This window comes from Eptesicus fuscus, chromosome 1 (genome assembly GCF_027574615.1).
Source record: "Eptesicus fuscus isolate TK198812 chromosome 1, DD_ASM_mEF_20220401, whole genome shotgun sequence".
In the NCBI taxonomy this organism is placed as follows: domain Eukaryota; kingdom Metazoa; phylum Chordata; class Mammalia; order Chiroptera; family Vespertilionidae; genus Eptesicus; species Eptesicus fuscus.
In genome coordinates, this window is record NC_072473.1 from 56,890,522 (window position 1) to 56,906,706 (window position 16,185).

Below are 16,185 nucleotides of genomic sequence, written 5' to 3' on the forward strand. Positions count from 1 at the left end.
CTACAAGGGAGCAACCATACAACTGTCAGCTGATTTCTCAACAGAAACTATGCAGGCCAGACAGGAGTGACAAGAAATATTCAAAGTGATGAATACCAAGAACCTACAAGCAAGATTACTCTACCCAGCAAAGCTATCATTCAGAATTTAAGGTCAGATAAAGAGCTTCAAATATAAGAAAAAGCTAAAGGAGTTAATCACCACCAAACCAGTATTATATGAAATGCTGAAAGGTATTCTTTAAGATGAGGAAGAAGAAAAAGGTAAAGATAAAAATTATGAACAACAAATACATATCTATCAACAAGTGAATCTAAAAATCAAGTGAATAAATAATCTGATGAACAGAATAAACTGGTGAATATAATAGAATCAGGGGCATAGAAAGGGAGTGGACTGACAATCCTTGGGGTGAAAGGGGTGTGGGGGGTGCGGGAAGAGACTGGACAAAAATCGTATACCTATGGATGAAGACAGTGGCGAGGGGGTAAGGGCAGAGGGTGGGATGGAAACCAGGTGGAGGGGAGCTAAGGGGGGGGAAAGAGGAACAATTGTAATAATCTGAACAATAAATATTTATTAAAAATAAAAATAAAAAATCAAGTTCCAATTACAACAGAAGAGCCCACATAATGCACATAAGGGGCACTCCTAGAGCATCCAGCTCAGGTGAACAAAGAGACTGTGCCACTGGTCCCCTCAAGACACCTTCTATATAGGGCATTCACACAAAGACTGGGAGGCATAGCAGTTCTATCTACTATATGGAAGCAAATACAAAGACACAGCTAAAATGGGGAGACAGAGAAACAACTCCCAAATGAGAAAAAGAAGGAATCTCCAGAAAAAGAACTAAATGAGATGGAGGCAAGCAACCTATCAGACATGGAGTTCAAAGCAATGGTTATAGAGATGCTTAAGGAATTTAGTGCAAATTACAACAGCATAAATAAGGAAATAGAGGCCATAAACAAAAATCAGACAGAAATGAAGAATGATACATCTGACATCAAGAACACACTGAAAGGGATTAAAAGTAGATTGGATGGCCCTAACTGGTTTGGCTCAGTGGATAGAGCATTGGCCTGTGGACTGAAAGCTCCCAGGTGAGATTTTGGTGAAGGGCACATGCATGGGTTTCAGGCTCTATCCCTAGTAGGGGGTGTGCAGGAGGCAGCTGATCAATGATTCTCTCTCATCACTGATGTTTCTATCACTCTTTCCCTCTCCCTTCCTCTCTGAAATCAATACAAATATATAATTTTTTAAAGTAGAGTGGATGAAGCAGAGGATTGAATCAGTAATTTGGAAGATAAGATAGAAATAAATACCCAATTAGAGGAGCAAATAGGAAAAAGAATTAAAAAGCAGAGCTCAATTCCCAGTGTGGGGTGTGAGGCAAGCGATCAATGATTCTCTCTCATCATTGATGTTTCTATCTCTCTCTCCCTCTCTCTTCCTCTCTGAAATCAATATCTATCTATCTATCTATCTATCTATCTATATATATATATATATTCATATATTTTTTTTAAACCTCCCCTTTAAAAAAAAAAACAAAGATAGCTTAAGGGAACTCTGGGACAACATGAAACATAACAACATCCACATTATGGAAATACCAGAAGGGAGAAGAGGATGAGCAAAGAACAGAGAACATGTTTAAAGAAGTAATAACAGAGATCCAAGATGGTGGCATAGGTAAACATCTAAACTACTGCCGTGCACAACAATTTCAAAACTACAACTAAAAGACAAAATGTCTATCACCCAGAACCACGGGAAAGCTGGCTGAGTGGAAGCTCTACAACTAGAAGGAAAGAAGGGGGAGCATTCAGGGCACAGGGGTGAAAAACTGAGGTATGGGGGCGCGCGCGATACGGGCTGGCCACGGGCATTGCTTTCTTGAACCCGAAGAGAGACAAGCTCCCGATCTCTCTGAAATCCAGTTTCAGACAACTGCCATAGGGTTGGAAAGTGAGGGAGGCTTGCTTGCAGAGCTGCGCGAAAGAATAATTGTTTGTTGTGCTGGGGCACGAGACGTGGGGACACAGTAGGAGAGGCAGAGAGGGCTCACTGCCAGCCATCTCTGTTTGCCATGCCCTAGCCTAGTGATGCCCTGAGACTCCACCCCGCACAATCTACAAACACACCCAAGCTCCAAGCAGTGGCTTTTGCATATGAATGGCCTTCTCTATTGTAGTTTAACATAGTAAACCGCAACTTGGTGCAGAGAGCTCCAAAGCCTCCAAGCTCTAAGCAGAAAGGAGAGGATTGTGGTTCTCGCGGTAGCTCCTGCAGGGTGGCCTCAGACAGTAGCTGAACTGCACCCCATTGGAGATCCAGAAGCCAGGGTACCTAGTGGTCAGAGTGAGACACCAGATTTCAACTCCTCACATTCATAAGTGACACAATCGGGAGGCGGTCTCAGTGAGCACCAAAGCACCTCTGAAACAGGACTGTACCATAAGCGTGTCTCCAGCGCAGTAGTTCTTCCATTATAAACATAGCGGGTCCTCACAGCCAATTGGCCTGGAGGTGTACCAACCGCAATCAAGGCTTAACTACACCAAGACTTTGCACTCAGCCCACAAAGGGGTGTACCAAGAGCGAACACCTCAGGTGATTGGGGAAGCTGAGCTACTGGCCCCTATAGGTCACCTACCACACAAAGCCACTCCATCAACACAGGGAGGCAGCCAAAATGCAGGGACACAGAAGCATGTCATGAATGGGAGAGATGGAGGAAAGTAAACTACTGGACGACACAGTGTTCAGAACCACATTTATAAGGTTACTCAAGAATCTTCTAAAAACCGCTGAGAAACTTAAAGAGACCTTCAAGGACCTTAGTGACAATGCCAAAAAAATGGAAAATGTCCAGTCAGAAATTAAGCATACACTGTCTGAAATAAAGAATATACAGAAACTCAACTGTAGATCAATGTACCCCAAGAGTCAAACCAAAGATCTGGAATATGAGGAAGCAAAAAACACCCAACCAGAGAGGCGGAAAGAAAGAAGAATCCAAAAGTGTGAGGATAGTGTAAGGAGCCTCTGGGACGGCTTTAAGCATACCAACATCCGGATTTTTGGGGTGCCAGAAGAAGAGAGAGAGCAGGATATTGAATGCCGGAGCCTGCCGGCACTACAGTTGAACGGTACCTGAAAAGGGGGGTGAGGATTAAAAAACACAGACACAGTAGTTTCCGGGAGGGCAAACAGTTCAAGACTGCGCGCCGAGTTTATTTTCTCAGCCCTTTTTATAAGCAGAAACAGCTTGTACAAGCATAAAGGTCATTGCCAAGGCTAGATGTTTTTCCTGCCTCCACAGGATCCTAGGTACACTCTATACTTCTCTCCCCGCCAACCTCCCTATCCTAGTTCCTGATATCAAGAACATACTACAGCTTTTGTCCCTGCTATTGAAAACATGTTGCAACTTTTGTCCCTACCACAATGCTACTCCCTCTTCGAGTCTGCTATGTATCAAACCTAAATATATGAAACAAAGGGCCCCAGTAAAGCGGGGAAAACAAGGTTACTGGATTGTTTGCCCGATTGCCTCTCACGGTTTCCCACATTTCCCCCTTTCCTTTATAATAAAAGAACCGGGGTGGGCTTTAACAGGCTAGGGAAGTAGAGGTCTGATTCCTCCCGTGGCTCATCAGCCACTCCTCAGGCTCTTGGTATCTTTTGGGGAGGAGAGGCAGAGCCCTTTTTCTTACTATGTCTATTTTAGATGATACCAACCTCTATGCAAATCAGACATACCTTCAGAGGAAGTCAGAGACGGCCAGCTACTATAGGGCCTTCCCTTGCAGATGCTTTGCTCTGCACCTAGCCAGTACCCAGTCTCGCCTTGCGGCGAGATGCAGCACTCTGACTACCTGTCTGCTTCCCATGGAGGCAATCAAGCTTAAAAATATGATTCTATACAACATGTAGAGGCCCTTGTGGGCCGGCCTTGAGCTTGACCTCGTGTAGGCCTGCTTGGAGAAGCGTCAAAGCGCTGATTCCTCTGCGTACCAGAAAAGGCAAAAGGCACGCTAGCCCTACCACCACGGCCCCTACTAGGGCTACGGTAAGGGCCACATGTTGAAGGTCAGAGGTGGAGGGGACCATGCGCATAAGCTGATTTAAAAAGTCCTTGGCGGTTTCTGCCGCATCTACCTTAAGGGGGTCTGTACTTTGCAGACCTAGGATCTCCTCATGTAATTTCAGTAGGTCTATGGATTCGTTAGCGTTGTGCCAGATTCCTGACAAATGAGCCTTTACCTTGTTCCAGCCATGTACGGACTGGTTGTATGGCTGAGGCGTAACACATATCCATTGATAGTTAGCATGGCATTGTAATTTGTTCCTTACCTTTAACCCATCTATTTCTTCCCCTAGGTACATAACCATGTCATATAAAGCATTGAGCTTCTCCTCAATCTTTCTATCAATCACCTCTTGTGTCCCTAAGGCTGTGCTAACATTTTTGGATAAATCATTGACAAAATGAGCTGTTTGTACCTCTTGGGTAAGGGCCGCAGCAGCAGCTGCAGCTGTGGCAATTAGGGTTATCAAGGCCGTGACACCGGCTATCAGCAACCCAATGAACCTCCGGGGTCTACTGAGGGCCGAGGTCACCTCCCTCCACACCTGGAGGGAATGATCATTATACCAGGGCTCAGAGAGATTACAAAGGCAGGCTGGTGGAGAACAACCACCTGTTCTCCCCAAGGTATATTAGCAATACAATTGGTTAACAGACAATTTACACAAGTAACATTAAAGGTCTGACCTTGATGGGAAATATTCACCTTCCCCACTAGCAAGGCATAAGGCTCTGGCACACAGGCAGTCACATTAACTGTCCAGCTGCTTGCAGTCCAGTTCTTATTCTTATCACTAGACGGATAGGTCACCACGGCTGTGACCGTGTTCAGAGCAGCAGCCAATTTCCAGAGTAGTAGCTGGATTGGACCGCCAGCCACGCTCCAGAGTCCCTCATAGAGTCCTTGAGTCCAACTGGTCTTGTTGAAGATGGACCAGTTGATGATGGATGAGTTGGTGCCCTGGATCGGGAAGGCAACAGCTTGATTGGTGTAGCACCGTTCCCAAGGTACTGAGTGCTCTCGTATATCGGATGGTTTCTCACATGGCAGGACGTCTCGGGGAAGAGAGGCATTCAGTCCGGTTCCCAACCCCCCGAGGCTCATCACATTGATATTCCATCCGACGGTGGAGCTGTTGACATGAAAGGTAACCCCCTGGAGGGTAACACAGCCCGTTGCACTCACGTTCTTGGAAAAACAGATAGGAGTGCCTTCACCTACAGCAGAAAAGTTGTATGGCACTGGGTTGTGCGCCTGGAGGTGACCATTCGAAGGCCTCCCAAGAAGCTTGGTATTGTTAACATAAACCGGGACGTTGCGACCCTCCCACATGGACACGTGCAGCAACGGGGGATCAGGCACGTATGCCCAATATTCCCTTGCTTCTGTTCCGGAGCACCAGGCTAGAAGAACGAGCAACACCACCCCACGCTTCATTCTGGAGCAGTATCGTTATCTGACCCTCCCGTTGGGTCCTGGTCCTCCCTCTCGGATGTCTGGACTGTTGCGTGGCGAACCAGCCTCTCTGGTAACCAGCGCGGCCCCTCGGCGTCCTGTGGGAAAACACAGACATGGCCTCGCCCCCAGATTAATACAGGATCGGGCCCATACCACTGTCCTGTTAGGGGATCTTTCCAGCGCACCTGAGCATAAGTGCGGGAACTACTGGCTCCCCACAATCTCTGAGCAGCAGATTGTCCATGAGCATCAAAAGTTAAAAAATTAAGGATAAAGAGAGCATGATGTAAATAGTTATGTGCTGACCTAGGGTATAGCTCCCCCTCTTTTATTTTTTGTAATTGAGTTTTAAGAGTCCCATTGGCTCTCTCTACTATCCCCTGTCCTTGAGGGTTATAGGGAATTCCTGTTTTTAGACTGATTCCTAGTTGATTGCAAAATATTTGGAAATTCTTACCAGTGTACCCTGGTCTATTGTCTGTTTTGATACATTTGGGCTGCCCCATGGTGGCAAAGCATTTCAAGCAATGGGCAATACAATGTTTACTGGCTTCTCCAGTTTGGGCAGTTGCCATAATAAATCCAGAAAATGTATCTATAGTGACATGTACATATTTTAATTTCCCAAAAGGGGCAACATGAGTAACATCCATCTGCCATAGCTGATTGGGCATTAACCCTCTGGGGTTTACGCCATAGGAGGGTACAGTAGTGGTAGTGGGGCAAGTACCGCATTGTTTAACTATCTGCCGCGCTGCTTCTCTAGTGATTTTAAACTGTAAGCGCAGGCTGTTACTATTTTGATGATGAATGGCATGTGACTGTCGAGCTAATTGTTCTGGGGTAGGCTGTGTTTGGACTAGCATCGCCACTCGGGTGGCCATGTCAGCTAGGTCATTTCCTTTAGAAAGAGGACCAGGGAGGCCTGTGTGAGCTCGGAGGTGGCCAAAGTAGCAAGAAACTTGCCGTCTCCGTATCTGGCCCTGGATGCTTGTAAACAACTGTTGGACTATAAGGTTAGAGGTTTCTACGGTTGGTACAGTCTCTATCAATTCCAAAGCTTTTACAACATAATGACTATCAGAATACAGATTAAATGCTTGATTAGGCAGCTGTTCCAGAACTACCAGAACGGCCTGTAACTCTACTACCTGAGCGGAGTTATGACCCGTCTGGAAAGAGGTTACCTTGCCTGATATGTTAGTGGCATAAAAAACAGTAACTGTTAGATTTCTCTTATTAGACCCTCACAAAGTACCTTGGCATAACTATTTACCCTCTGTTTAGGGAGGTAGAAGCAAATTATTTACTCTTCCTGGCTTACTGGCCTGTATTATTTGCTTTCTTTACAACATATCTCTTCTCCTTCTTATAACTATACAACCTTCTATTGAGACACTTCTAAATTAGCCTTTAAACCTTCTTTCTATGTCCTTTAAAAATGTATAACCATGCCTCAGACCTTCTACTCAGTATTCCTTATTCTTTGAAACTTCAATCCTTTAATGAATCCCAAAAACTAAACAGCCAGAATTTCTTAGATTAATATTTATGACTATACTTTAAATGTACTTTTTTAAGAAAATATAACTAGACCTTCAGTGATAAAACTAAGAGTAGGTAAAAATATTTCCTTTTCTTTGAAAGGTTTTACAATGTACATTAATCACATTAAACTTAATGGCCAATTGAGACAAACAGTTCTGATACTGTTCCTCTACCACTGATTAAGACTGGGTGGTGGCAGGTGTCAGAAATAAGATTCATTTAGGTTTTGAGCTTTCTGGGCAGACTTGGTGACTTTGCCAGCTCCAGCTTTCTTCTTATAGTTAATTTTAGAATGTGGTCCCTGCTTTAAATCTCTTTGGACTACAATTGTTATAACTTTATATCTTCAAATTAATAAATATAGACAGAAATGTTGTTAGGTAGGCCGATTCCCCCTCTGACAGAGAGAAAACACCCCTGGGAAAAAAGAATCCCAGTGGCCACTCGGGGGGGTTGCTACCTGTCAGAGCACTCAGCCTTCAACAAATTAAATGTGTTGTTGTTGTTGTTTTTTATATTTGAACAAATAATTATAACCAGGCAGACAACAAAATATCAAACAAACATCTGTCCTTATATCATTTCAGTAGATAAGTATTCTTACATTCTTGGGATCTAAGCAGATAACAGGAACACTGCCTCTAAGTCCCCTGATGGGGGCCTCCCTTTCCTATCGTCGCTTTTTCTGGCTTCTGCCATAGGCCAGTGGGCGGGACCAGTGTGTTGAAGGAAAAGTCATCCTGCAGTCCGGCTCGGGGAGGGACAGGTTACACATAGAGCGTTATTTCAGGAGAGGCAAAACCTTGATAAAAGCTCAGTAATCCAATCACACAGTCAAAGGTTAAACTGGAAGGGAAGACCCACTCAATGTCCTCTAAGAGGATTTTAACAAACTGATAAACTGACAAAACCTTGACAAATCAAAACTCAATAAATAATATATACATATAGGGCCCAATTATGACAGAAAATATAAGACAAAAAGACAAAACAAACAGTCCTGATACCAACATGACAAAACACAAAACAAACACCTGTTGAGAGGGAGAGCCTCCAGCCCCTTCTGGGAGGTCCCTCTCTCCTCTCGCAGGGGAAGATTTCTTGTGAGCTGAAAGCCTGGATGGCCTCCTGAAAGAAAAGATTTTTAATCCAGTTACAGATGCTATTAGGATCAGGATGAGAGAGGAAGGGAAAGTCCAGGTTATGTCCTCTCTGAGGATCCCAATAACTGAAAACAGTAAGTTAAACAAATGGTTAACGGAGTCTATAAAGAGTTAATAGTAACTTCAGCCTTAGTTCCACGTTGGACTATGATGTCACAGGCAGGGGCAGGGCCTGTACATCTCTCCGCCCTGTGAAGCTGTTAGGGGAGTCTCCCAGCACCAAAAGAGATAAGGAAGCTGTAAATAAAAGTTCTTTTGTTCTTTGAAATGTTATAAATGGATACTTTTAAATCAACCTTAGAACTTTAAAATTCAATTTAATACAGTAAATTCACAAATCAGAGCAAACTGAAACCCTTACTTATACAAACATAGACAAAAATTCTTATTACTAAGTGGGCTGATTCCCTCTCTGATGGAGAACAAAAGACTCTGAGAAAAAGGTGTCTCAGCAGCTGCTAAAGACTTTTGCATTCCGTCATAGCAGGTCCGCCCTATCTTTAAACAAATTAAACAACAGAAAGAGATAACAAATACTTTCACACTTACATTTATACATCAGACAGTCTGAGTTTTTGACCTAGGGGAGGTGATCAAGCTCCCCCTTCTACTCACTGGGATATGGGAAAGTTGGCCATTCCCGCTCACAAAATTTCTGTAAATCAAAAGCATTAACGGAGGCTCCGTAATCATCCGCTTGCCGCTTGAATTCATGAAAACTTTTCAAAAAACATTGCAGGGGAGTACAGACAGAAGAACATGAAGCAGACTGACCCATTCTAATGATAAAGACAATTAGACCACAATAACACAGAATAACAAAGACAAAGACAACCAACAGGATCTCCGGGCACCGTCGTGCACCGGGATCTGGTCTCGGAAGTAGCGCTGCGTCCAGCCTTCCAGAGACCCCAGATGGGCGCCAACAGAACAGAACCAGAAATAAGTTTCTTACCGGTAAGAACCAGATCCAGGTGGCTCCTTTCCCTCTTCTTTGAGGGTCGCCGTCTGACCCACTTCTCTCCATTTTTGTCCCTCACCAGGCTCCATAAAGAGAAGGCATCTACCGGCGTTCGGCGGGGACCGTGAGCCTGGAAATGCCCTTGAATTCTCTTCCCTACCTGTTCCCAAGTTTCTAAACACACAGTTCCCTCTTCAGGAAACCATGGGCACACTTCCTTAATAAATATAATGAAGCGCTCTATTTTCTTTTGACTCGTATCTATACCCCGAGCCTTAAGCATTCCCTTAAGCACGTGCACATATAGTAAGCTACTGCTAGTCTGTCCCATTTTCACTAGCTTCTCCCGCCGTCTGCTCTGTCACCGCGTCCCACTTCTTCTGCGAACGTTCTCTTACCTTATTTCCGCGGTGCTCCTTCACCGAATCCCCTGTTTTCAGGTCCCTGTTCCGGGCACCACCTGCCGGAGCCTGCCGGCATTACAGTTGAACGGTACCTGAAAAGGGGGGTGAGGATTAAAAAACACAGACACAGTAGTTTCCGGGAGGGCAAACAGTTCAAGACTGCGCGCCGAGTTTATTTTCTCAGCCCTTTTTATAAGCAGAAACAGCTTGTACAAGCATAAAGGTCATTGCCAAGGCTAGATGTTTTTCCCGCCTCCACAGGATCCTAGGTACACTCTATACTTCTCTCCCCGCCAACCTCCCTATCCTAGTTCCTGATATCAAGAACATACTACAGCTTTTGTCCCTGCTATTGAAAACATGTTGCAACTTTTGTCCCTACCACAATGCTACTCCCTCTTCGAGTCTGCTATGTATCAAACCTAAATATGTGAAACAAAGGGCCCCAGTAAAGCAGGGAAAACAAGGTTACTGGATTGTTTACCCGATTGCCTCTCACGGTTTCCCATAATTGAAGGCCTATTGGAAGAAATAATGACAGAAAACTTTCCCTACCTGGTGAAAGAAATAGATTTACAAGTTCAGGAACCGCACAGAACCACAAACAAAAGGAATCCAAAGAGGACCACACCAAGACACATCATAATTAAAACGCCAAGGACAAAAGACAAAGAGGGAATCTTGAAAGCAGCAAGAGAGAAACAGTTAGTTACCTACAAGACAGTAGGTATGACTGTCACCTGGTTTCTCAACAGAAACTATGCAGGCCAGAAGGGAGTGGCAAGAAATATTCAAAGTGGCCGAAACCGGTTTGGCTCAGTGGATAGAGCATCGGCCTGCAGACTCAAGGGTCCCAGGTTCGATTCCAGTCAAGGGCATGTACCTTGGTTGCGGGCACATCCCCAGTAGGGAGTGTGCAAGAGGCAACTGATGGGTGTTTCTCTCTCATCGATGTTTCTAACTCTCTATCCCTCTCTCTTCCTCTCTGTAAAAAATCAATAAAAAATATATTTAAAAAAAAAAAGAAATATTCAAAGTGATGAACAGCAAGTACCTACAACCAAGATTACTCTACCCAGCAAAGCTATCATTCAGAATTGAAGGCCAGATAAAGAGCTTCACACACAAGAAAAAGCTAAAGGAGTTCATCACCACCAAACCAGGATTACATGAAATGCTGAAGAGTATTCTTTAAGAAGAGGAAGAAGAAGAAAAAGGTAAAGGTAAAATTATAAACAACAAAAGGACATCAAATACATGCCTACCAACAAGTGAATCTAAAAATCAAGTGAATAAAAATTCTGAAGAACAGAATGGACTGGTGAATATAACAGAATCAGGGACATAGAAAGGGAGTGGACTGACAATTCTCAGGGGGAAGGGAGTCTGAGGGGTGCGGGAAGAGATTGGACAAAAATCTTACACCTATGGATGAAGACAGTGGTGGGGGGTAAGGGCATGGGGTGGGGTGGGGAGTCAGGTGGAGGGAAGCTATGGGTGGGGGGGGAAGAGGAACACCTGTAATAATCTGAACAATGAAGTTTTATTATAAAAAAAAAATAATAACACAGAAGGCTTAGAGCAGGAGTCCTCAAACTATGGACCACGGGCCATATGCGGGTGTTTTTGCCGTTTTGTTTTTTTACTTCAAAATAAGATATGTGCAGTGTGCATAGGAATTTGTTCATCGTTTTTTTAAAACTATAGTCCGGCCCTGCAACGGTCTGAGGGACAGTGAACTGGCCCTCTGTTTAAAAAGTTTGAGGACCCCTGGCTTAGAGACATGTGAAAACATGCTCAAAGTCACTAATCATAACAACAATGATATACCAACTCACACTTGTTAGAATGGCTATCAGCAACAAATAAACAAGTGACAAGTGCTGGAGAGGATGTGGAGAAAAAGGAACCTTCATGCAGTGCTGGTGGGAATGCAGACTGGTGCAGGCACTGTGGAGAACAGTATGGAGTTTCCTCAAAAAAACAAAAAATTGAACTCGCATTTGACCCAGTGATCCCACTTCTAGGAATATATCCCAAGAAAGTAGAAACACCAATCAGAAAGAATATATACATCCCTATGTTCATAGCAACACAATTTACAATACCTAAGATTTGGAAACAGCCTAAGTGCCAATCATCAGATGAGTGGATGAAAAAAACTGTGCTACAGCTACACAATGGAATACTACACTGCTGTAAAAAAGAAAGAACGCTTACCATTCAAAACATCATGGATGGACATGGAGAGCATTATGCTAAGCAAAATAAGCCATTTGGAGAAAGATAAATATCACGTGATCTCACTCATATGTGGGATATAATGATCAACATAAACTGATGAACAAAAATATATCCAGAGACAGAGAAGCATCGAACAGACCATCCAACTTCAAACTTCATAGGAAAGGTGGAGGAGTGGGGTAGGAGGTGGAGAAGGTGGGGGTTTGGGGAGGTGGGGGATGGGGGTGGGGGAGGTCGGGAGTGGGGATGGGGTTGGTGTGAGAGATCAACCAAAGGACTTGTATGCATGCATATTAGCATAACCAATGGGCATGTGCTGGGGGGTGGGGATGGCCAGGGAGAGGTCAATTAGGGAAAAAAGAGACATACGTAATACTATATGTAATACTTTAAACAATAAAGAATTTAAAAAAAAAGAAGAAGAAAGAAAGAATAACAGGGGCCTGGTCATGGGTGAGTGGGGGGGGTACGGCCTCCTCAATGCTGGTGTTTGACCTGAGGAGGTGGGTCCTTCCCCCGGGACCAACACCTCAGGCTTCGTAGGTCCAGGGAGGGTAGCTCCTGGACGTCCCAGGATGTCTGAGCCCCTAAGTGGAAGGTGACCTAGCTCCCTCAGCTGTGAGGGGGCCATTGCATAGGCGGGACCCTGTCTGGGCCCAGAGCCGCTCTCCGGTGGGGAGGTGGCCGGGTAGGGGTCCCTCGGAGGCTGGGGACTCCAGGCGTGACTGCCCACCCAGTGCCTGGCTGGCCAGCATCATGTGATCCAGCGGTTGGAGACGCAGTGGCCAACTACCAGCTCCAGGTGCAATGTTTTATGCCTGGATTATCTCTGTTGAACTCTCATTTAGGCTCCCTGGGTGGTAAAAGGACACAAATGGAGAAGTTCTGTGGATATGGTGTTATCTTTCCACAGCAGCTACTTTAAGGAATCTGCTACTGATAAAATGCTGCCTTACAGATGAAAACAAACTCCCCTTCGTTTTTGGTCAGTACAGAAGAACATGGTTTTATATCACAACATTTGAAGTTCCAGATTCTTCAGTTTTAAAAAAGTGTGCTTTTTTGTTTGTTTGTTTGTTTCTTTTGGACAGGTGAGTCATTTTTCTATTGTTCTGACTGCCAAAGATTTTAACCCAGAGAAATATGCCACCTTCAGTAGGATATTGTGTAGAATGTACCTGAAACATGGGAGCCCAGTTAAAATGATGGAGAGTTATATTGCAGTTCTCACAAAGGGGATATGCCAGAGTGAAGAAAATGGCTTTCCTTAGCAAGGACTTTGATGCCCAAAAGGCATATTTTGCAGGCTCCATCAAAGACATTGTATCTTAGTTTGGAATGGAAACAGTTACCTTACACATGGCACTGATGCTAAATAAAAGAATTGCCATCTATCACCCCAAAATAAAAGCTGTCCATGAGTTTACTAGGACCCTGCCTGCCCTGGTGTGGCATCCACAGGACTGGACCATGCTTCATTGGTATATGCACCTGGATGCAGATGAGCTGGAAGCCCTGCAGCTGTGCACAGGTTACATAGCCGGATTTGTAGACTCAGAGGTGAGCAATAGATCAGACCTATATGACCTGTTTGTGAATCTGGCAGACAGTGAGATTACCATTGCCTTGCTTGCGAAAGAGACCATGACAATGGACGAACTGCACAAAGAAATTTCTCATCTAGTTGTTCAGTCTGCAGAAGATCCAGAGAAATCGAACAGCCAGGTTATACAGGATATTTCCCTAAAAACAAAAGAAATCTTCACAAATTTGGCACTATTTTCAGAAGTTTTAGTCAATGGAGGAAAGCATGTTCTCAATCTTGAGGCACTAAAGCAAAGACAATTCCCACTAGCAACAGAACACTTGATTTACCACCTAGTAGCAGCCGAACAAATGCTGAAAATCAGAATGATATCACTGAAGACATGATTGCCCACTAACTGTAATCATGTATAATACTGAAAATAAAAAAGAATGGTATATTTTAATTATTTATTTGAAAGTATTGAGATTTGACCGAAAAGCACTGAAACATAGTAGGCATGAAAGTAATCAGATAAGAGAAAATCAGTATCTGATTACTTTCATGCCTATTATTCATGTTGGATAAAGTGCTGTAACTACCATAAATAAGTTATAAAATGGTCTGATGTGCTGGAATAACAGAAAAAAGCTCTCTCAAGTTCTTGTGTAAGTCACAGCAGATCCGAAAGCCTTCATGATTTTATATGTTCCAGTTTGTCTGACTGTGTAGCCACAAACTAATATTTTATTTTCAGAGAGTTTGCCTGAAATTTTGCTCTGTATTCTTCTAGGAAGAACTTTAATTCCTCATGAGGAACTATATCTTCTGAGCTAAACTACTAAGTTTTCTGCAGAACTGTCTAGAAGATCATTCAAAAGACCCTGCAGTTGCACTTTCTTGTAAAAGAAAAAAAAATTTTTTTCTTGGCACTTGAACATTTTGACTATATTATGAGGCTTTTGCATAGATTTTATACTTGAGTAGAAAACTTTAATAATCTGTATTTATACTGTCTCAGAAGTAAATATTTGGCAAACTGAAGTCATCAGTGCTCTTCAGTTAACCTTGTTGCTAGCAATCTTATTTTGAAAAAGATGCCAGTCCTTATATAGCAGAGTAAAACAAGCAGCCTATTTTGAATATAAATATTTTTATAACTGAACTAGTAACTTTACATAATTGGTAAAGGAGTGTAAGAATTAACTACTTACAAGGGCCCAAACCAGAGAATGTCTTCAAAAAACTCCAGTAAAAGTAACTTATATGAAGTTCCTGTTCCTTTTCAGTTGTGTACCTTCCTCATAATTGGAGACCTAAAAATTGCAAAATAAGCAGGGAGGTCCAAGTTACGTACTTGTTATTTTATTACATGTATTCATATTAACTATGATCGGCTATTTTACAGGCAGTACTGTTATCTTTAGAAATCTTACCCAGAAAAAAATGTTTGCAAAAAATCTTTTCTTTATTGGATCTTTCATTTATTATTGGTGTCAGACATTTGCTAAGTAAAATGTTCAAAATAGCCCTTACTTTTCCTCCTTGGGTAAGGGTGGACCTGAAATGAGGTTTTGTTTACTAAGGCAAACAATTTAAAATAAATTCTGCACTTTATGAAAATGAATACTAACATCTTTTTCTCCCTCATTTTTGCATGACTGTATCACCTAATGATCAAAGTTGTTAAAATTACAAATGTATGAAGCAAAAATAAAATGGAAATATTTTGATACTCAAAAGAAAAAAAGAAATAATATCCCAGCTGGCATGGCTCAGTGGTTGAGCAATGACTTATGAACCAGAAGGTTATGGTTAGATTCCCAATCAGGGCACATGCCCGAGATTCACGCTCCATTCCCAGTGTGGGGCATGCAAGACACAGCCAATCAATGGTTCTCTCTCATCATCTCTCTCTCTCTCTCTCTCTCTCTCTCTCTCTCTCTCTCTCTCCCTCCCTCTCTCTCTCCTCCCTCCCTCGCTCTCCATTCCTCTCTGAAATCAATAAAAATATATTAAAATATTAGAACAGACTATCCAAAAATTAATAAAAAATTTTCTTATTCTAGATATGACACCTTTGGTGTCACTGTCAAGTCTTGATTAAAATTAAACACTAACACTAATTGGGTAAATAGTTTTTATGTGATTTAAAAATTATTTTTATTTTACCTTTTATTATTGAATATTTGTTAATTGATTTCAGAGCGGGACACCCCTTCTTCCAGCCTCAGACCGATCTCCAGCAGTCACCAACTTATTCAGTCACCACCTTCAGAACCACCCTGAGACCAGTCCATACACCAGTTGTTTGTTTGTTTGTTTTATTGTTTAAAGTATTACATATGTCTCCTTTTTTCCCTGATTGACTCCCCCTCGCCTGGCCACTCACAACCCCGAGGGGAAGCCCCCACCGCCCCAGTGTCTGTGTCCATTGCTTATGTAATATGCATGCATACAAGTCCTTTGGTTGATCTCTAACCCCCCTGCCTCCCTGGCCATTTGTCTCTGGATCTATTTTTGTTCATCAACTTCTGTTGATCATTATATCCCACATATGAGTGAGATCATGTGATATTTCTCTGACTGGCTTATTTCGCATAGCATAATGCTCTCCAGTTCCATCCATGCTGTTGCAAATGGTAGGAGTTCCTTCTTTTTATAGCAGCATAGTATTCCATTGTGTAGATGTAGCACAGTTTTTTAATCCACTCATCTGCTGATGGGCACTTGGGCTGTTTCCAAATCTTAGCTATTCTAAATTGTGCTGCTATCATAG

The 16,185-nt window shown here is 43.0% G+C and overlaps 1 protein-coding gene and 1 pseudogene across 1 annotated transcript; one reads left to right on the forward strand and one right to left on the reverse strand.

Annotated features, from left to right (window-relative positions):
* Positions 1–1,804: 1,804 nt before the first annotated feature.
* LOC129149785 (endogenous retrovirus group K member 19 Env polyprotein-like) lies at positions 1,805–8,423 on the reverse strand. The gene is made up of 5 exons (XM_054718979.1): positions 8,144–8,423; positions 7,714–7,860; positions 4,670–5,656; positions 4,369–4,550; positions 1,805–1,810 (listed from the first exon to the last, which is right to left on the reverse strand). The coding sequence occupies exons 3-5, from the start codon at positions 5,538–5,540 to the stop codon at positions 1,805–1,807; spliced, it is 1,059 nt and encodes a 352-aa protein (XP_054574954.1). The 5' UTR covers positions 5,541–5,656; positions 7,714–7,860; positions 8,144–8,423.
* Positions 8,424–11,235: 2,812 nt separating this feature from the next.
* LOC103304634 (DENN domain-containing protein 10-like) lies at positions 11,236–13,813 on the forward strand (annotated as a pseudogene).
* The last annotated feature ends 2,372 nt before the right edge of the window (positions 13,814–16,185 follow it).

Bases quoted from the DNA above. Each gene is read 5' to 3' on its own strand.
- LOC129149785 (XM_054718979.1), bottom strand. From the start codon at position 5,540: ATGAAGCGTGGGGTGGTGTTGCTCGTTCTTCTAGCCTGGTGCTCCGGA. The intron at 4,551-4,669 runs GTATAATGATCA...TAATTGCCACAG, and splicing joins TGTAATCTCTCTGAGCCCTG to CTGCAGCTGCTGCTGCGGCC.